Source organism: Psammomys obesus, unplaced genomic scaffold, assembly GCF_907164565.1.
Source record: "Psammomys obesus unplaced genomic scaffold, mPsaObe1.curated_primary_1811, whole genome shotgun sequence".
NCBI lineage: Eukaryota > Metazoa > Chordata > Mammalia > Rodentia > Muridae > Psammomys > Psammomys obesus.
The window spans coordinates 18,578,022-18,599,232 of record NW_026590062.1 but is presented as its reverse complement, the minus strand read 5'-3'; the positions used below and the strand labels follow the sequence as shown (position 1 = coordinate 18,599,232).

At 44.9% G+C, this 21,211-nt stretch overlaps 1 protein-coding gene across 2 annotated transcripts in view; it reads right to left on the bottom strand.

The window, feature by feature from the left end:
- Caln1 (calneuron 1) overlaps positions 1–21,211 on the bottom strand; it is a 342,779-nt gene that overhangs the window by 96,253 nt on the left and 225,315 nt on the right. For both annotated transcript variants that reach the window (XM_055606329.1, XM_055606330.1), the window contains exon 4: positions 17,161–17,273. In XM_055606329.1, the coding sequence (XP_055462304.1) occupies positions 17,161–17,273 (113 nt within the window). The remainder of the gene's footprint in view (positions 1–17,160; positions 17,274–21,211) is intronic.

Below are 21,211 nucleotides of genomic sequence, written 5' to 3'. Positions count from 1 at the left end.
GAAGGAAGGAAGGAAGGAAGGAAGGAAGGAAGGAAGGAAGGAAGGAAAAGGAAGGAAAAGAAATAAGCACACAAGTTCAAAGTTAACCTGGTCTGTATATGGGGTCTTTGTCTGCAAACAAAAACAAAACAAAAAACCAAAATTCAAACAAAACTACAACAAAAGAACAACTTTTCTAGTAGAATGAGGTCCTGTGTGAACCGGCTGCTCAAATCTAAGTTCATGACGTCTTCAGTATATGGAAATCATTGTAGATCACAAAAATAACTTTAAAAAGTAAACAAATTAATTTTATCATGCTAGGATAAGTATGGCTCAAGACTAAATGATGACACATTAATTATGAATATGGATGAAGAAAAAAAAATCAAAATCAATGGTAAATCAAAGTTTTAAATTGCATTATAAATTCAATGTTAAGAAAGGACCCGACGTGATGAGTCTGTATCAGGGCTAGCAATGTTGGGTTTATTTAGTATTAAGGAAATTAGTTGACTACTGCATCATGTCATTTCTTTGAAGCAAGAATAAACACATGCCCCTGCTGTCACAGAGTCAAAGGACATTTGATGGGAGCTATCACACATTCATGATTGCAGAATCTACTGAGCCCTGACTCTAGACAGCATTTGAGATGAGTGAGGGGCTCAGCTCAGTCTAGCTGTAGCAGCCAGTGAAACCCATAACTGACCACAGGACTGAGAATAAAAGATGGTGGAGTTTCAGCTCTAAATGAAGTCACTATATCACCCCTCCAAGATTCAGGGAAGGTCACAGAGGGCAGGAAAGAGAGAATGTATATGCTAGAAGAGGGGAAGATGTGCAGCAAAAGGGATGGACATGGCACAACCATTGCACACCCATCCGTACAGTCATGGAGGAAGGCGGGCTACAGGCTCCACCCCCACCCTAGGGGACTATTGACAGGGAAGGGCTGTTGGAGGAGGGGTGTCACTCCCTCAGTGGTAGACCCACTCATGAGCTGCCCTTGCTCTAGTCAAACAAGTCCCCACCGACTCCCAAGCAAGAAACTCTAACCTCAGATGTCACACACAGAGAAGCAGAGAAGACGTAAAAGTAGGATAGGGATGAGAGAGGGCAATGGGGGCAGGAAGCGAGAGTGACTAAAGCTCATTGTATACTCGTATTAAAAAAATCTGTCAGATAATAAAAACCCGTAGGTTAGAGGTTACCTTACGAAAATCAAATGCCCCCTAATATATTCAGTATATTCAGTAATGAGCAGGTTTGGGTCGATACAAATGGAGCTAAGATATGCATTGTCATGAAGACACAAAGCACCATAATTTGTAGACAAAGACATAGCAGACACAGAGAACCTAATACAATAAAGCAGAAAACCCCAAAGACTATGTGTCTCCTAAATGCATATACTGCGATACTGCCCACCATGGTGCATATTCTGGGATGCCAGCTACTGGGATGTGCTTAGGTCATGAGGGTAAAATCCTCACATAGGACATCCACGGCCTTAGGAGACTCCATAAGCTGTAGAGATGGCTCAGCTAATGAAGTGTTCGCCTTCTAAGCATGAGGACCTGAGTTTGAACGCCAGAACCTACATTAAAAGCTGAGTGTGGTGACACATGCCTTCAAGCACAGAGCTGGGAAGCAAGACAGGAGGATGCCTGGGGCTCCCTGCTTCACCAGTCTGACCAGTTCTGCAAGCTGCAGTTTCAATGACAAGACCCTGTTTCAGAAACTGGAAGATACCAGATGTCAACCTCTGGCTTCCACATCTGCACACATCTGTCTCACGCTTCCCACTGTGTGAACATTCAGGAAGTCAGGTCCGGTCAGCCGTCAGCAGAGCTCGGTCACGCTCTGAGCTTCTGGGGCTGTGAGTGCTGCACTTCCGTGTTTTATAACCTGCCCAGCCTGTGGTATTTTTGCCAGAGCAGCAACAGACTACACATGTGCTGATGCGATGATTCAGAAGGTGGCCAGGAAAAGCCCCAGTTCCTGCATGGCTTTTTAGGACACTAGCAAAAAAGAGTTAGAAATATGCCCCCCAAAATTAAAATAGCCAAAATTGGAAAAAAAAAAAAAAAAAAAAAAAAAAAACAAGACACCTTGGTCCAACAAGGCAGTGTGGGGCGTGCAGCCTTGCTTCTTCATGAGAGGACTTATCTGCAGAAGTCCCAACCAACTTCCACGGGCAACGGGCTCCTTTCGCTGCCCCCTAAGCCTTAACTGGTTCCAGGACAAGATTTAAACTCTGAAGGGATCGGTCTTAACTTCCTTTTCTTGTTTTTCTATTCTCTCTCTCTCTCTCTCTCTCTCTCTTATTTTGAGACAGGGTCTTCCTACGTGGCTGAGCTGCCTTGGAACTCAGAGCAATCCTTCTGCCTCAGCTTCCCAAGAATTGGGATTACAGATATGCACCATCTATTTGTGTCAGTCTCGAACATTCTGTACCTTCTAGAAATTGTATTTGCATGACACACTTATGCTACACAATTGGAGGATGAGACAACTGAGTGGAAGAAAACCACACTGGCTCTTACCGAAAAGACTAGACAATGACTTTCAGTCTAACTAGGGAATGTTCTATGGGATATAACAATCAGGGATCTTTTTGATCACTTTGTTGGTTTTCTCCCTTCTGCCAAAGCCACTGAGCAGCTCATTCCAGCCACAGGCTTAAGAAACAGCTAATATTGATTTCAAATGGATTTGTTAAATTGCCTTTCTCCCCGCTTTCGAGACACAGTGTCATGAGCCCAGGCTGGCTTCCAGTCCAACTAGTAGCCAGGATGACCATAAATTTCTGATCCTCCTGCCTCTACCTCCCAAGTGCTGGCGTGACAGGCGCATGCTGCCCACTCAGTGTATTCATGGCTGTGGGGACCAAACCCAGGAGACAAGCACTCTACCAACGGAACCACAGTCGCAGCCTGGAAATTGCTGTGGATCTCCCCCCGCCCCCGTTAGAACATCAGTTCAGACACTCTCCTACTCGGGTATGTGCGGAGGCCCATCTGTTCACTTGGCAGTGGGTTTTCGGTGACCTCACAGCTGAAGGCCACATAGCAGCTTGGGGTGGGCAGCTGCCACTGAGCCAAACTCCACTCAGCACCTAAACCTCCCTCCCCTCCCGGCATCTGGCGGATGTGATTCGAGTTTCGTGTTTGCCTGCTTGGACAGCAGCTTTGTGCTTTGTGCGCATCTGTCCACACTGGCTTCACAGATAAGAAACCCCTTCAAGTCCACTCCTTTTTATTTTGCCAATGCAGTTTATTAACATGAAATTTTGTCAACTTTCTCAGATACAGAATAAAACCTAATTGACAGGGATAGTGAGGCAGGCCCATCATGCCAGCACGTGGAAGGCTGAGGCAGAAGCACCCCCAAAAGTTCAAAGCTTGTCAGTGGCATATAGAAAGACCCTGATCAAAACAAACAAACAAACAAACAAACAAACAAAAATAACAACCAAGGGAGTATGCAAGTTAGTTGTCAAGTTAAATCAAGGGCTGACAATATGACTCAGAGATAAAGACGCTTGCTGCCCAACCTGAAGCCGAGTTCAGTCACCAGGACCCACGAGGCGCAAAGGGAGACTGACTCCTAAAGGTTGTTCCCTTACTCACACACGTACAACAGAACACATCATCCATGTCCCAAATGAACAAATAAATCTAATAAAAAACAACAAAATATTCCATGCTGCCTAATTATAGAAATTTCAGGAAATAAAAACAAGTATAAAGAACAAAAATTATCTTCACTTTTTATTGAGATCGATAATAACAAGTACCTTCAGATTTATTGCATTTTCTGCAGCTTTTCTCTATGAATACAAATGGATTTAACAGATGACTATAAAGAAATGCATAATAGATGACTATAAATGAATTTATAATAGCGGTAGAACATCTATGTAATTACACCATAAATCTAATCTCCAGAGTGACTTTTTCAGTGACTAAAAGGTAATGGCATTATTTTCAATAATTGTACAATATTCCATCCTTGCAGATGCATTTGCTGATGGATTTTGGGTGATAGATTTGTAGACAAAGAATTAATTTTATAAGATTTATGTTTATTTTTATCATTTGTGTGTACGTGTGTGTTTGTGCGCGCACACTCATGAGCACTCATTCCTGCCCAAGGAGATCAAAAGAGGATATCAGATTTTTTTGGAGCTGGAGTCACAGGCATTTGTGAGCTGCCAGCCATGGGACTGGGATTCAGAGTCTAAGCCACAGAGCAGAGCAGCAAGCACTCTTAACAATGTACAATTTCCTGGCCTTGTATGGCTTTGCCCACTTAACTCCCTCATTTAGAAACTTGCTGTCTTCTTACCATTATTTACTTGAGTATGCATTACTCCAAGTGCACCTGCATGCTTGTGGAGGCCAGATGGAAACCTGTGGGAGTTGTTTTTTTCCTTTCACTACGTAATTCCAGGGGCCTGGACTTAGGTCATCAGACTTGGCGGCAAGCACCCTTACCCGCTGAGCTATATTGCCAACCCTTAATTCATTCTTAAAAGCATTCTTACAAATTCATTCTTAAAAGTGCTGAGTCAAATCCTGGGGAGGATTACATTACACAGATACAGTCAAACCCATTGGAATTTAATCACAGACACTGAGCTTCTGCAAGAGCCCCACCCCCAATAGTGAAAACTAAGATGGGATCAATTAATGTTAAGCTGGAAATAATTGACCAGCTGGTTGGATAAGCTTTGGCCAACTATTTTCTATGTCCCACTTCCAGTTTTCTATGCCTCACTTCCGATTTTCTGGGTCTCATATCCTCCCAACACCTACTCTCCACCCTCCCAACTCCCCGCCTGTAGTTTCTCTAGATGGCATTCTTGGCTGGCATTCTCAAAGCCAGCCTTAGTTCAATAGGCTGCCCCAGACCTGAATCACATTTCTGTGGGTTTGTTTGTGTGCAAACAAACTAAATTTAATTGGTCAAAGGAACCTTCCTTTTAGTAGTGATTAAGGAGAAAACTATTATCATGTTGTTTTCCAATTATTGTTTCTTCAATTTCTGGTGAAGTTGAATTGTTTTACCCTTCCTCCTGCCTCAGCCCACCAGCTGCTGGGAATACAAATGTGTACCAGCATGCCCAGCTCTCGGACTATTGCCCTGTGTGTGCTGAAGGCATCTCATGGGCTGGGGATGTAGGCCTGTGAGGTGAGTGCTCACCTAGATCCCATGGCGTCCTGGGTTTCATCCTCAGCAACCTGAGCAGCTGCCGACCTGTTATCCCAGCATTCAAGGGGTGGAGACAGAAGGAGGTTAAGGTCATTTTTGACTCCACAGCCAGGCAAGGTCATCTTGGAATGCATAAGACTTTGTCTCCAAAATTGAAAAATTTTAAAGGAGGCCTAAAGATGGAGCTCAGTGGTAGAGGGCTTGCTAAGTACAGCACAGCCCTGAGTTCAAATCCCAGTGTCACAATAAACAATCAATCTCTCAGCAGTCCTTTGTTCCATCTCTCATGTCTTTATTGTTCTTATCAACATTTCTCATATGCTTTAACAATGCTTTTACGTGTAATTTTCTATATTTATCAGTTGCTTTGTTCTAGTTTGGTTATTTAATTTTTTGTTACTTCGAAAGTACATAATTTTTTATGACCATCACTTTAATACTTAGAAAGCCATGTCTATTCAAAGAAAAATTCTGCCAACCAATTGAACTTTAGAGTTTGAGCAAAGAAAACCAAAACATGCTTTAGAAGTTAAGCAGTTCAAAGATCAGGGCAATGTCCCTGCCTCAGCCTGCAAGGTGCTGGGGTTACAGTTGTCTTGGGGCTCACAACCCCCAAGACCAAGTTCTCAGCTCAAAGGAGATTTATTTGCCCCAGAGGAACAGAGGGCAGGAAATAAAAGACAAAGCAAAGGCAAAGAGAGGAAGGGTATTTGTCCCCAGGAGATGAAGGACTGCCTCTGGATAGAGAGGAGACAGATGTGGTATATAGGAAAATGGCATTTATAAAGGTACAAGGGGAAACCCTGTGTTAGGATGAGGTGTTTAATTTTAATTGAGCACGTTAATTAGGTGAGCCAAAGGGGGCTTTTGATTGCCAGATTTCAATACTTTGATAGCTGGGCCTTGGTAGTCATCCTCAGGAAGATGAAGTAGCCGAATAAGGGACTAGAGCTTGGTGCCTAGCTGTAGAGTTGAAATCTCACAGTTTTTAGCAAGGCAGAAGGCAATGGAGGAGAAGGGCAGTTTGCCATGGTCAAACTGGCCAGAGTCCCTTAAACAGATGTGTACCAACTGCACAGAGACTATTTCCATGTGAGCACTGAAAGCATCTCCTGGGCTGGGGATGTGACTCAGCAGGTTAGGCATCTGGTTTTGAGTTAATTTTGTGGTCACTGTCCTGGTAAGAATCTTTTTGCTGTTGCTCCCACCCTTGTGATCCCTGCCTGCAGTTGCCCCCACCTGGCACCATACCCACAGTGTCAGAAGCTGTGGTCTCTGAAACCAAACAGCTTCAAACTTAACATTCTTAAAAGATCTTAGAAACTGTTCTGAATTAACTCCAGACACGTGGAGGTGGTTAGCAATTGGACGGTATTTAAAGAAAAAAAAAAAATGGAAGTGAGAAAGAAAATAATTTAACTGGCTACAACTTATTCAATTAACTCGTCAGCCTGCTGCAGTTTAATTAGCCATGTGATTGCAGGGCTTCCTGCAGCCAGAGCTGTCAGACATCGGTCTGGTCTGTGGTGCTCCGTTCTATGCCAGTACTGAGTTCAAATCTACGGCCTCCAGTACATTTCTATTTAACTCTTCCTACCAAGAAACGAACAACAGAGCTGGGGAAACGGCTCTGTGGTAAAGTGTTTGCAACTCAAGAACGAAGGCCGGAGTTAGAACCCCACAGCCACCTACAAAAATAAAATAAAAGTCTAAAAAGCTGGGTGCGACAGTGCTCGCAGCCTGCACACGGGGAAGAGGGAGGCAGGCGAATCCCTGAGGCTCGCTGGCCAACCATCCATCTAACCAGCGAGCTCCAGGTTCTCTGGAAGACTGTCTCAGCAAGCAAGCTGCAGGTGCCTGAGGAATGGCAGCCAACATCTGTCTTCAGGCCTCTACACACGGGCATGTGCAAATGAATACACACACCTAGGTGTGCCTGTGTATGGGAACACACACACACACACACACACACAAGCTAAAAGCACACTGTCGCATAATCTCACTACACTTTAAACCCAGACTGAGAGGCAGAAGAGATGGCTCAGCGGATGAGAGCACAGACTGTTAGTGCAGGGGACACGAGTTCAAGTCCCAGCACCTATGCTAGGCAGTCCACAGTCGCCTGTTAATTCTAGCTCCAGGAGATCTGACGGCTCTAGCTTCCAAGATATATGTCTCTAATCACAAACATATATCCCCACACGAACACAAACAAATACATGTAATTATCACTGTTTGAAACTGTTGTGTTTTATAGATTACAGTTTTTCAAACTGTGGTTCATGACATCAAATGGGGATCAATTACATGTGGGGAATCACAAAAACAAACAACAAACAACAAACCCCTAGCAACAGTAAAAAGACTCAGACCTGATAACAACCAAGTAATGAATTCAAAGGTAAGCACGTAATTAGTCCGATGTGTTTCTGGACACATGGTTCAGGATTTAACCTCACTGAAGCCCGGTGCTGAACACACAACTTGTGCCTTTTGCGCTGTGCATGCCATCCTACCACACATCACCAACTTCCCGGAAGCCCTGGGCTCTTTCTGGAGACCACTATGTGTTCCGGCCTGCACATACCAAGTCTTCTGCTCTGACTGAAACATAATGACTTCGTTACGGCAGACGAAAGCCGGTTGGATTTCCCTGTGTCACCTCTCAGCATGTAAGTATCCAATTAGTATGCTAGAACGTTTGATTATAAAAATTGATCTTCAAATTGATGATTTGAATTTCATCAACTAAGGTTGCATTGGATTTTGGCTTGGGATTAAGACAGTTTCCAGCATACTTCTCTCTTTTCGAACTATGTATCTATGCAAAGGAGTGTTCATACCTCGCATCAATTCTGGAAAAGTTAGACACTGTGTCTTGAGGTGTCAAATACTCACCTAAGAATTCCTTCTGTAAAAACAAAAGGCACATTTATCTCATTAATATGCAAATCCACCTTTCTTTTAATAAATGGTAAAATGATTATGTATAGAGAAGTTGATTCAAAATACGGTTTTTAAGAGTTTTGTTTGTGGACGGCAAGTGCGCATGCGCACAAGCGCCTCCAGTGGCCGGAAGAGGGTTTGTCGTGTGCTCGGGTCTGTAGCCTCCCCCTCCTCAGCTGTAGCGTCAGGAGATTGTTCTAGGAATCAAATCACCCTGTAAGAGCAGTCAGTACAAGTTCTTGCCACTAAGCTATTTCTCAAACCCCTGCAACACACTTCTTCAGGATGTATTATGAACAAATGCTGATTTGCACATCAGTTTTATCCACTTATATTCGCGGGGAACATAAAAATATCTTGGGTGATGATCATCTCAGCCCCTGAGACCCACCTGGTGGAAGGAGAGAATGGCCGAGGGTTGTCCTCTTGTCTCCACACACACACTGTGTCATGCACAGGCCTACGTTAAAAAAATTACTTAACTGATTAAATTAAAAAAATTCTCAGGTGAGAAGGGTTAATGAATGAAAATCCTTAAGAAGCCCTGACAGTTACACTTGTGTGTGATGTAAGGAATAACTCCAGTTACCACGTCAGAAGGAAGCCAAGATCAGCAACACAACTGTTCCGTCCCGAATGTCACTCAGAGCCTCTCTGTTTTGGTCAAGCTCCGCCTCCAGCGGACATAGGACATCAGACTCCCGAGGTTTCTTATGTAGACATCCCGGGGTGTGGGGCCAGGAAACTTGCCTTCTAACAAGTTCCAAGTGATGGTGCTACTGCTGTTGGTCTCCAAACAACACGATGGGACACAATGTCTGCTCAGACACCCCACATTTCCATATTTCACACCTAGGAAAATTACTTTGGGCATCCAGGAGCTTGCTGTCAGTCTAACAGGCAGGCGAGGTGATGGACTTTGCTGCTGAGCAGTACTCGGGAGCCATCAGAGGAAGAAGGGATGAGCTGCAGTGTGCAACTAGGATTCTGAGAGAGTGGCAAGTTGACACAATATTAGAGGAGAAACATCCATCTGGTGCCAGATGTGATGAATGGAAGATGTGCTAGGAAAAACTAAGTTAATTAAGGACACACACACACACACACACACACACACACAGAGAGAGAGAGAGAGAGAGAGAGGCCACTATGGTAGCTCATTCCTGTCATCCCAGCTACTTAGGAGGCTTTGAAGAAGAAGTGTGCCAACTGTGAGTCAAGTCAGAGGAACGGGGGGAGTTCAAGGCTAGCTGTAGCAATTTAGTGAGACCCTGACTCAATAAATAAATGAATATAGCTCAGTGGTGGAGTGCTCACTGAGCATGTGTGAGAGCCTGGGTTTAATCCCTAGCAACACGCACACAGACAGGAGGAGAGAGAGACAGAAACACAGGGACAGACAGATAGAGAAAAATAGAGACACACATACAGAGACAGACAGACAGAGAAATAAAGAGAGACACAGAGAGGAAGAAGAGAGAGAAACGACAGAAGGAGAACAGAGGGAGGGAAGGGGACGGAAGGAAAGAGAAAGGATAGGGCTGGGGAGGAAGGAGGGAGAAAAGGAGGAAAGAAAAAAAAGAAGGAAGATCTCAAAAATGAAATGCTCTTCTATTTTCTAAGCCTTTGCCCCATGCAACAAATACTTCCCAGAAATCAACACACTTTTCATTTCACACACAACTATTTCCCCTGCAATCTTTGTCGGCAGCCTGCTTCACATGGTAACCTCTAGTCTTACACATTAAAAAAAAAAAATCAGAGCTATTAATAGATGCCTGACTAGCTGAAGTCTGCTCTTTCTTTACTTTAACTTTTCCTCTCAATTATGGAAGTAACATATGCCCACTGTTGAGATTTTAGAAAACACCTACATCCTCCTACCACATAGAATGTCACTGTCAACATCTTAGCCCATGCCCATTCAATTCTTAAAGGCATAGCAGGTTTTCCATTATAATGTAACTGCAGGTTCTGTACATTTTTTTTTTACATGTCATGAACTTGGGGTATTGGGAACCCTCACCTGCCAAGAACTCCAAGCCATATTAGCACCTATGTCACCCATGGCTACAGAAACATCATGTCTAACATTCCAGGCAGAGTGGAGGCCAGGATTTGGGAAGAATTTGCTGTTGTTGTTGTAGGGCTTTTTAATTGTTTTTTAATTATGCGTATGTGGGGGGAAGGGGGATGTGCACACGTGAGTGCAGTGCCCACAGAGGCCAGGAGAGGGTGCCGACTCCCCAGCAACTGGAGTTACAGGCAGTTGTGAGGTGCCCAACGTGGGGACTAGGAACTGAATCCTCTTAACCATGGAACTATCGCTCCTGCCCAGTGTGTTTGGATTACAACAAAGACCATGAGTCCAGGACTTAAGTAGAAATGGAAAGCTAGGAGAGGCATGGAGGAGAAACAAGACAGAGGGTTCTGAGGACGGAACCTCATGCTGATACAGCAGATACCTTAGTGACTGAGTCGTTTCTCCAACCTCCAATTTGTGCACTTTTGTGCTAAGATGGTGACGTAGTTGTGAATAGTACATAGATCTGCGTGGCAAACTAGACATTGTTACCATCCTAAGAACTGAATGTGATATGCTCCTCCATCGTACACTGAATGCTCAGTATCCTGTTGGTGGTGCTATTTTGGGAGGCTCTGAAAATGTTAGGAGGTGGGATGCAGCTGGAGGTATTAGGTCCCCGGAGGATTATGTCCTCGAGGGTACATTATCTCTGGCCACTTCCTGCCTCATGAAGGGATTACCGGTGTGTACCAGTGCCTCTGGGCTTTCACGCGGTGCTAGCGATGGAACCCAGAACTCTGCTAGGCTAGCTCTGTACAAGCAGAACCACATTTGCAGGCCCCCTTTTCAATAGTTTAAGAATCACAAACAGCACTCTCCTGGCTCAGTGTAGAAGCGCTCTCACCTTTTCTTCAGAAAGAAAAGAGACTAACAGCGATGGTTGTGTGACCCCTGGGGTCAACAGCGCTGCTTACTCTGCTGAGATTCTTGTTATTATCCTTGTGCTTGTTTGCAGTCTACAGACTTGTAGAAAAGCCAGGCATAGTTACTGAGGTAAAGGAAGAGAGAATGTAAAAGGCTTCCTGTAATAAATAAGCTCACTGAACAGTAACTAGCTCTCTCCTCCCTAGCCTAAGGGGCATCTCTGTCAGACATTCCAGAATACAGATGGAGTCCTGGTGTGAGGTGCAAAGGAAGGAGTGAGGTACAATGGAGTGATGAGGACCACACTTCTCAGTGGTCACAATTAGCCAATATCATTGTTTTGTAGCAATCCCCACCCCAGAGAGAAGCTTTTTAACAGGAGGCAAAGAAAGCTTACAAGGTTCAGAAAGTTCCTGAGATTTACAAGATTCACAGGGCCCTCCCTTCCCAGGATTATATAAACAAAAATAGTTGCTGTCACTGGTTCCCTCCCTGGGGTAATTAGACATTTGCTTATGTCTCTTCAGGAATCCAAGTCTTTTCAGCCCTTTCCTTTCTTCTTCTGTATTATTATAATACATCCCAAGACCCAAGGCTACCTTCAAATAGAATTTCACATTTCCTCCCCTATAATATCCCTGCAATAACATTAAGTACACAGGAACGTGATACATGGAAGGAGAAGAATACAATAAAGTTTCTGAAGTTATCAGCTGAGCATGGTGGTGAGTATACGTAATTCTAACACTCAAGGCTGAGGCAGGAGGATCAGGGTTTGAGGCAAGCTTGGGACACACAGCAGGACCTGTCTAAAAAGTCCTGGCTGTGGACTTAGATCACTTGGTAAAATACTTTCCATGCAAGCATGAGGACCTGAATTCTACCCCCAAAACCCTTACAAGAATTCACATGTGGTGGCAGGTACTTGTAAAATCACAGCACTGGAGAAAGCAGAGATAGGGAGATCTCTGGGAATCTTCGGCCAGCCATTCTATGCTGATTTACAAGTCTTTGAGAGATCTCAAAAGGGGTGGGAAGGATATTGGCTTAGAACAACACGTGAGATTGTCCTTTGGGCTCCCACATGCAGTGAATGAACATACACCAAAAGTTTTACAACTTATAACCATCTAAGAGGCTCCTGAACTGGATGCCAGGGGCTCAGGGAGCCTCACACATAGGCACAGAATACCACTTTGGACCAAACCATCTACAACAAGGCCATATCCCTTAGGATGAAAGCTGTGGGTGTAGCTAGTTAAATTTCACCAATGTCAACACCAATATTATCACCAATATCAATTCCCTACTTACATACAGTAGGGCATAATTTTAGGGCTGATACTGGGGGATGAATAGTTGTTTTTGTTGATTTAGAATCACATTTGATCTTATTTCCCCCTTGGCAATGTGGGCTAGAGCTCCAGTAAGGAAAGAGCGTCAGGAAAAGGATTTAATTAGGAAGATGAGCTCAGTGCTTCATAAGATTTCTTGTCAATGATGTAGCAAAGAGCCTCCACCTTTGCATTTCCTCTAAGGTGAAAGGGATGCAAAACTGGAGAGAAAGCGAGGCTTGTGACAGCAATATCAGCTCAGGAGTGGACGCTCAGGCTGGGTAGACAGCTCAGTCAGGAAGTGCCTGCTTAGCAAGCATGAGGGCCTGAATTCCATTCCCAGCGTCATGTTAAAAGCTGGACTGGTATGTGCTTGTGATCCCTGTGTGGGAGAGACAGGGACGGGTGGTTTTGGGGACTCTCTAGCCAGTTAGCCTAGCCGGATTGATAAAGCCCAATGAGAGACTCTAGCACAAAAAAAAGTGGCCAGCTCCTGGGGAACAATGCTCGGAGCTGACTTCTAGCTCCCACACACAGTAAATACGGGTATATGCACGCCTGCATGCGTGCACATGGGAACAGGCGGAGCACACCTGTCATCCCAACGCTGGAGAAGTAGAGGTCATGCACCTGGGATTGCCGTCGCTCACTGGCCAGGCAGCTTAGCCTACTTGGTGTGCTCGAAGCCACTGAGAGGCTCTGCTTCAAAAAGACAGAGGGTGGCGCCCACTGACCTCCACACACACGTGCACACATGGGTATCTGCACGTACACATGAACACATACACACACACACACACACACACACACACACACACACACGTACGCAGAAGCAAAGTTGGACCGTGCTCGTGCCTTCTGCCCTGCGCTCTCTTTGATCCTTCGCTTTCATGGAGGCCAGCGCCATGCCAGGACACTCCAATGGCACTGTGGAGAGGCCCTGATGGTGGAGACCGGAGAACAGGTTGCCAGCCAGGGCAATGAGGCAGCCTAAAGTACATCCCTGAGCCCCAGCCAAGCCTCTAATGACCAGAGCAGGCATCTTGGCAGCACCCCCTCCCCCCAGAGGGAGCCAGAGCCAAAGCACCCAGCTGAGCTGCTCTCTAGTTCGTGACCTGCTGAAACTGTGTGACTTGCCAAATACTCCTTGTCTGCTCCTCGGCCATGACACCATGCGAGGAGCCCCACCTCAGCCTCAGCTCACACCCGCGCTTCTGTGAGAACTGGAAAGCAGCTCTCATAGGAATCTCGCTGGTCTCTTAGCATAGTATCCGGTCTACGGTTATTTCTTCCCTCCTGCTGCGAGTATCCCCTCCTGGAATGGCAGAAGCCTGCTTTTCTGCTCCTCTTTCTTACGTTGTCTTCAACCACTGCCACGGACCAAGTAGACACCTTCGTGCAAATGTGTCACGTGTGCACACAGCCTTCTTTTAACACCCCCAGACCCCAGCCACCCAAGCATGGAGGCTGGGAGCGTCTCTCCACTCAGGGGTGGCTGCTGCGGGTGCTGCACTTTGTCGAACTGTTTCTCAGCGATCAGGCAGCAGAGCGGAGGCAGCAGAGCATGGCTGCTGGGATCTGACCGGTGCTCCTCTGCTTGTTGGCTATTAGCTGTTCTGAGCTGGGGGAGTAAGCGCGGGAGAGGGAAAACACTGCACTCCAAAAGTCACTCAAATATTACAGGATGAGACGGGGAGATGGCTCAGTTGGTAAAGTGCTTGCCTTAGAAGCAGGAGGACCTGAGTTTGATTCTCCAGAACCTCCCCCCTACACACACACACACACACACACACACACACACACACACACACACACACATACACACACAAAACAAAACAACAAAAAGCTGTATATGCTGGCTGAACTTGTAAACTGAGCAACTGGGGGAGGCTGAAATAAGAAGATCCCAAGGGCTTTCTGACCAGTGAGGTTAGCTGAATCAGTAAATTCCGGGCCAGTGAGACACCCTGCTTCAGAAAATAAAGGCAGATGGCTCCTGAAGAACACATATGTACATACACATGAACACTTGCACACATACAATCACACAAAAGGCATTTTAAAAAATAAATAATATTGGGCGCAATTTCTCCCCTGGCTCACTTTGCTAAACCCTGTCTTACCAGTCTGGAGGTAAGACTTACCTACTTGTGGTCACAGCAGTAATGACAGAGCTATGCTAAAGAGAGCCAGTGTTGTGGTAGAAAAATGTTGCCCGGTCCTGGAAATGCCATTTGGTGAAGAATCTGGAGAATTGGGGCCACCATGTAAGACAAGGATCTGATACACACAGTTCCTCTCTTCCTCTCTGAGATGGGACCAGGGGGAAAAAAGCAGAGAGTTCAGGATGTCCTGTGGCATCCTCTTAGGCCAGGGTGAACTATGAATGCAGAGCACAGGTAGAAAGGATTCCTGGGAACTGAAGAAAGGTGCACAGGGTGGGAACGTTTGTCCTTCCAAACTCAACCTAGACAGGCTGGAAAATGACATTGGGGCTCAAATCTGAGATGTCTCCCACAGGGTCACGGTTTGAATTATCTGATGGCTCTATTTTAGGAGCTTACGGGATCTTGAGGAGATAAGTCACTCAGGGAGAGCCGTAGGGGACGTGATGGCTGACTCCTTCTGGATCTCTCTCTGCCTCCTGTCCACTGTAAAGCAAAGAACATCTCTCTTGTGCCATGTTGTGCCATGTGCTCCCACCGCCATGCTGTCCTGCCCAAATGCATGGAGCCAAGTGACCATCTGAATCATCTGAAACCGTGAGCCAAAATGACTCTTTTTTTTTCCCCCTAAATTGTTTCTGTCATCTATTTTTTGTCACAGCCAAATGGAAAGTATGTGTATGCTCATTGCCCATACGCTAGGTGAGTATCAGTAAGATGAGAGAGGAAGAAAACAACGGTTAATCATATACTAATCTATCTTAGGAAAATGTAATAATTTACTGGGAAAAAAACTGTTTTAAGAAACACTGTCTTTTGATGGTGTTTGTATTTTTTCTATTTTTTCCTTGTTTTTCATTTGTTCATTTTTGTTTGGTATTGTTTTGGTTTTGGTTTTGATTTTGTGAGAAAGGGTCTCACTCTGTCAACTTTGTAGCCCAAGCTGGATTCAAACTCGTAGCAATTCTCCTGCCTCAATCTCCTAAGTACCAGGATCACAATATGTAGCACCCTGCCCAGCTTCAATCATAATTTAGACACCTAAAAAGAAATTTAATTCAACGGAACTCGACAACTCATTTAGCTCATGTTTTAAAAACAAAAGATTAATAACCCATTCCCCCAATTCCATAACCATGAGACAATAGTCACATTTTTAAAAGAGAAGTGATGTAAAAATGATTTAGTGGCACTGTAATAATTAAAGTGTAGGCATCAGTAATCTCCAACAAGAATTCATAAGACAGGACTGGCTGTAAATTGATAGCATTGGATGCAAGTTTTTAGATAAGACCATTGGATCATACGATCCAATGGTAGTATGGATCCAATGGTAGTATGGTAGCAGCGGTAGTGACAGGCTCCAACACAAACTACCCTGTACCCAAGGTAGTCTCCTGGGACTGTCAAGTTTGAACTAGAACCTACTTAGACCAAGCTCACAGAGAGAGAGAGAGGGGTGGGGGAGGAAACAGAAGGGAAGTGGGGAGGGGGAGAGAGAGAAACAGATACACATTCTTTCTTGTATCTTTTTCTTTATGTCTGTTTTTCTCTCCTCTCCCTCTTCTCTCCTTCTCTCTCCCCTCACACTGCTGTAGAAGAAACGAAAGCTACCATGCTGCGATGGTCTGTGAACTGTGAGTCTGCAATCCTCGCTTTCCCAGAGGAAGTTTACCTAAGCAATCGGAGACTACAGGAACCGTACCCCACATGAGAGATGACACATTAACTGAGGGGACCAACTCCTGCTGCTGAGAGGACAGATATAATCTGACTGGAAGTATATTCTACAGAGCTCTCAGCACCTACATGGCATAGGACCACCACCTTTTTCCCTAAAACCTCTGAGATAGTGGTTCTCAACCTGTGGGGTGTGACCCCTTTGGGGGAGTCATATATCAGTTCTGCTGCATATCAGATATTTATATTATGATTCACAACAGTAACAAAACTACAGTTATGAAGTAGCAATGAAACAATTTTATGGTGTTGGGGGGAGTTACCACAACATGGGAAGCTATATTAAAGGGTTGCAGCGTTAGGAAGGCTGAGAACCACTGTCCTAGGAAGAGACCTCCACTCTGTCTCATGGGACTGAATTCTCTTCAGAACCCCTTTCATGCCAGTTTGCCTATGGCATTAATAACCCCCCCCCCATAAACCTCTTACCCATAAGGACAACCTGCATCAGTGATCTCTCTTGAACCCCTACATTGAGAATATTTATGAGTTTAGCCCAAAGTAAAAAGTTTATATGGAAACCAATGTCCCCTTTTCAAGGTCTTTATGAGAAAGCCCTTCATGAGTCAGACATGGAATTCTACTTCCACAAATGCAAACTCTATTCCATGGAAAAAAATGTGAGGAGACAGCTTAGTTCTCCAAACCCTAACTGAGAAGAGTGTGGACTTCAACTAAAACATCCGATTCAAAGAGCATCTATCACTCCAGTCCAAGGGAGTTTATTTCTGTCTTAATAGACACCTAAGACTTTACATCAAAGTTAGTTGATCCCAGAAAACATGATACCACTAGGCTTAATTCTTATGTGAAAAATCTCACTTACCTGCCAGAAGATGCTGTCTATCGTATTTCCAAGAAAACCATCTCGACCTTCTGAGGACACCAGCTTGGGCCCAAGAATTGTCATGAATTCATCAAAATCCACCTGCCCATCTCCTGGAAGGAGAAAAGAGATATGCGTGTGGGAAAAGTACCATAAATGTGATCAACAGCCCCAGATTCAGTAAACAACTCTGTTTTTCTCCTTGGCATGACCTAAATGAAATAAAAAGAGCTGGTGATGCAGCAGAATTGTTTAACACTGTTTGGTTTATTTTCCCTACTACTGGGGATTAAACTTGAACCCAGGTGCCCAGGCATCCTACAAAGGTGCTCTAGCACTGAGCCACACCCCTAACCCCTCACTGGAGGATTCTAGGCAGGTGCTGTACCCCTGAGCCAGGACCCTAACCCCTCACTGAGGAATTCTAGGAGAGCACTCTACCACTAAGCCACAATCCAAGTCCCTTACTGAGAGATTCTAGAAACAACATGCTACCACTGAGACCAAAAAGATTAAAAATTAGCAGCTATTACTAAGGCCTGAACTATGTGGGTGGAGAAGTCTAGTAATGCCCTGAGGGGAAGGACCGTCTTACTGCATTCTTTCCCCACCCACTAGAGATAACAGTTGCTAGGAAATTGGCCCATCCCCCTAGGGAGTGACGCCAGGTCATTATGGTCTGGGGACCTTCCTATAGCCAATCAATTCAAAATGCTCAGGAAGCCCAGGAAACCCACAAGATTCCCAAAGCCTCTCCTCAGCTGGCTTCTCATTATCACATCTGCTTTCAAGTGACCTATGACACTCTATGAAATCCTTTACTTGTACTTCTATAAGTAACTCCTGTAAGCTCATTGGTTCAACAAGCCAGACTTTGGCAGAATCATTTCTTTGATCTGTTATTGGTGCCTATCTGAAATGAACAGGTATTTGTATGCATCTCCCCAAGAAAATTCACAGCATAGTCGCCTACTACCTTCATGTGTGTCTGTTACAGAACTTATCACCTGTGCTTCAGTCACAGTTTGCATGACTCCAACTTGAACTTAATCATCTAAGGTCAGAGACCAAATCAGTTATGTAACCATTTCCTGTGAAATGAAACATTCCGTCCTGGAGGGAGGATCATTAAGACTAGGGGAAGTCAATAAAACAAGACACAGAAAGCCCCTAGAACTTACAAGACTTAAGAAGTCCCTCTTAATGTTATATAAGTAGCTACTATGGGGGCAGGGCATGTTTCCAACCTGTTAACCTGTTAACCAAGTGCAAGGAGCTCCAAGAAAGAAGCATTTGTGAGTCATCACCCATGCTGGGCAGACTTTTGGTGACACAGCTGCCTGTGAGTCACCCATGCTCCTGTAAGCAATCCCAATAAACTCACTGGTTCACAAAAGTAGGCTAGAGTGGAGTCATTTTTTGATTTGCCATCTGTGCTCTATTTGGGATGAATAGACATCTGCTCATGTGTCACCAGGAAAAGTCACCCAGCAAGGCTTGAGACATCTATGTATATTGATTGCCAGAACAGGTAAGCACTATGTGCTTGGAGAATGAAAAAGTGACGTCTCTTAGTTGGTTTCCCATTACTTTGTTTTTTTTGTTACATTTTGTCTTTGGTTGTTGTTTGTTTTCATGTTAGAGCTGATGCTACCCAAAGGTACTATCAAGTCAACTTCACCAGGCAAAGTGAACCCTCGGAGTACTGAGTGACCCTCAGCAAATCACCAACGTGGCTTTAGGACCCTTATAACTAACTGTTTATGCTGGCAACACTGCCAACAGCTTTCTACATCCTTACCTTAGCTCCAGTCAGTGAAGCAGTGTGGCAAAGTGCAGATCCAGACATTTATCTACTCTCAGAGTGTCTGTGCTTCCAAGGAGCACTCATTCAAAACCTATGCTCAAAGGCTAAGTAGATGTCATCATCAAGATGCCAATAACTCAGTACGGATGATCCAGGAACACATTTCCTCATAGCTGAGACTTGTGGGAGGATCAGGGAGGTATGGCAAGCTGGTAGGAGAGGGAATATCAATTCACCAAACAGGGTGGGGCAGTCAATGAACTGCTGAGTGGAAATCAATTTTTCTCTCCTGGTTTAACAAGATAAAAGGAGCTAGAATTTCACCCTTGCTGGTATGTTAAGAATGTGGATATAAACAGTGAATTCCCACTAGCTGTTCAGATTAGCAAGTACTTCTAAATAGAAAAGTCTCCAATGCAATGCTGCCAGAGACAGAAAGAATGCCTTCTGATGTGCTACTGGTATGTTTGTTCCCAGGTATAAATGGGAAGTATCTATCAAGCCAGGAAGAGAAGAAAGAAGAAAAGGGAGGAGAAAGAATGGGGAGCTGAAGAAGAGGAGGAAGGAAGGGGGAAAGAGGAAGGAGAAGAGAAAGGAAAAGGAAGAAGACAGGAGGAGGAGGAGGAAAAAGAGTAGCTGAGATGGAAAGAATAGAAAGAAGGAAAAGGAGGGAGGTGAAAAGAAGGAGGAAGATTAAGTAGGAAGGGAAAGAAAACGCAAGAGGAGAAGGACTAAGGAACAGTACATTCCTACGTTCCTGAAATATATACAGTAGCCGCTGTTCATAGTCACGGCCTGCCTCACCCATGGCGAGTTCTTAGAGTTAGAAAGTCTTTGAACTTCAGCTCAAGGACACAGGTCTATTTGTGTGCAGACCTCATGAGATTTTATGTGTCCAAAAAGCTGGACACTCACAGTCCTGCTCACTGTCTAGCGGGCACTATTCTCTCCTACTCGGAAGACCAGCCCGGGGGCCTGCCAGTGCTTCTCAGCCTGAGGAAAGTAAAACTATATTTGAAAAATCCACCTTTCAAATAAGAGCGGAGGGGGCACCTACTTCTTCACCCCCTGCAAAAGCTCAGAGGATCAAAGCTTTTTGCAGCTCAAGAACCCTCAGGAGTTCTGTTCCCACTCAGTACAGCACCAGGAAGTGCTCACAAGTAGACACTACTTTCTGCCCAAGACACCACTGGAGCAAAAGCCTCCTGGCAGAATCATGCTTCTATGATCCACCTTGGCCATGGAAAAAACCAGCAGCTCATTTACCGCTTACAAACTGTGGTCTGGTGGGAGGAACTTGAGAGATGGCTTAGTCCTTGCAAGCATGAGGACCTCAAGTTTGGGTCCCCAGAAAGCATAGCAACTAGCCTATAATTCCAGCTTGGGAAGTTGAAAACAGGTGATGCCCCAGAGCAAGCCGTCCATCAGGAGTAGTGGTATGGGGGATGATTCTGGGTTTGGTTGAGGTACCCTGCCTCAATGGATAAGGTGAACAAAGTGATTATAAATCATTTAAAACATCAACCTTGGACCTCCATATGAACGAACAGAGGAGTGTACGTGTGACAACTCCAAGACATGCAAGAACATGCGCGAACACACACACGCGCGCGCGCGCGCGCGCGCGCGCGCGCGCATGTACACATAGACATGGTAGCCTAAATGAGACTCCTGGGCTGGAAACATGGCTCAGTGGTTCAGAGCACTCGTTGCTCTTCCAGAAGACTTGAGTTCAGCTAGCAGCACCAAATCAGGTGGCTTACAACCACCTGTGACTCCAGGGGTCTGACACCCTCTTCCGGACTCACAGAGTGTCTGCATGCACATGTGAAAACACACAAGTACACACAATTAAAAAATAAAATCAATCTTCGATATGAACAAATAGCTCTTACCCCCATGGGTTTTGCTTAATCATTTAAAAGAGTACTAATAAGAAGCAGGAGGTGGCTGTTCAACATTTTCTAGATGCCAGGTCTATGAGTGCATAGATTCATTTCAACTCCAACACTATGAAGAATTTTCTCAATTCACATCTCACCACTGGTAAAAGTTAGGTAAGAAGGGGTTAAATGGAAACATGCCAGAAAGCGCATGGCACAGGAAGGACTCAGCTTGGAACCCCGATATTAACCCTACAGTGGAGCATGCTCCTCTGCATCAGAGACCCCAGTGCATGGTCTTGGCAAGGTTCGTCTTTCTTCCCCAAGTCGGAGAGTTATAATGTGTTTTCCTCTCACAGCC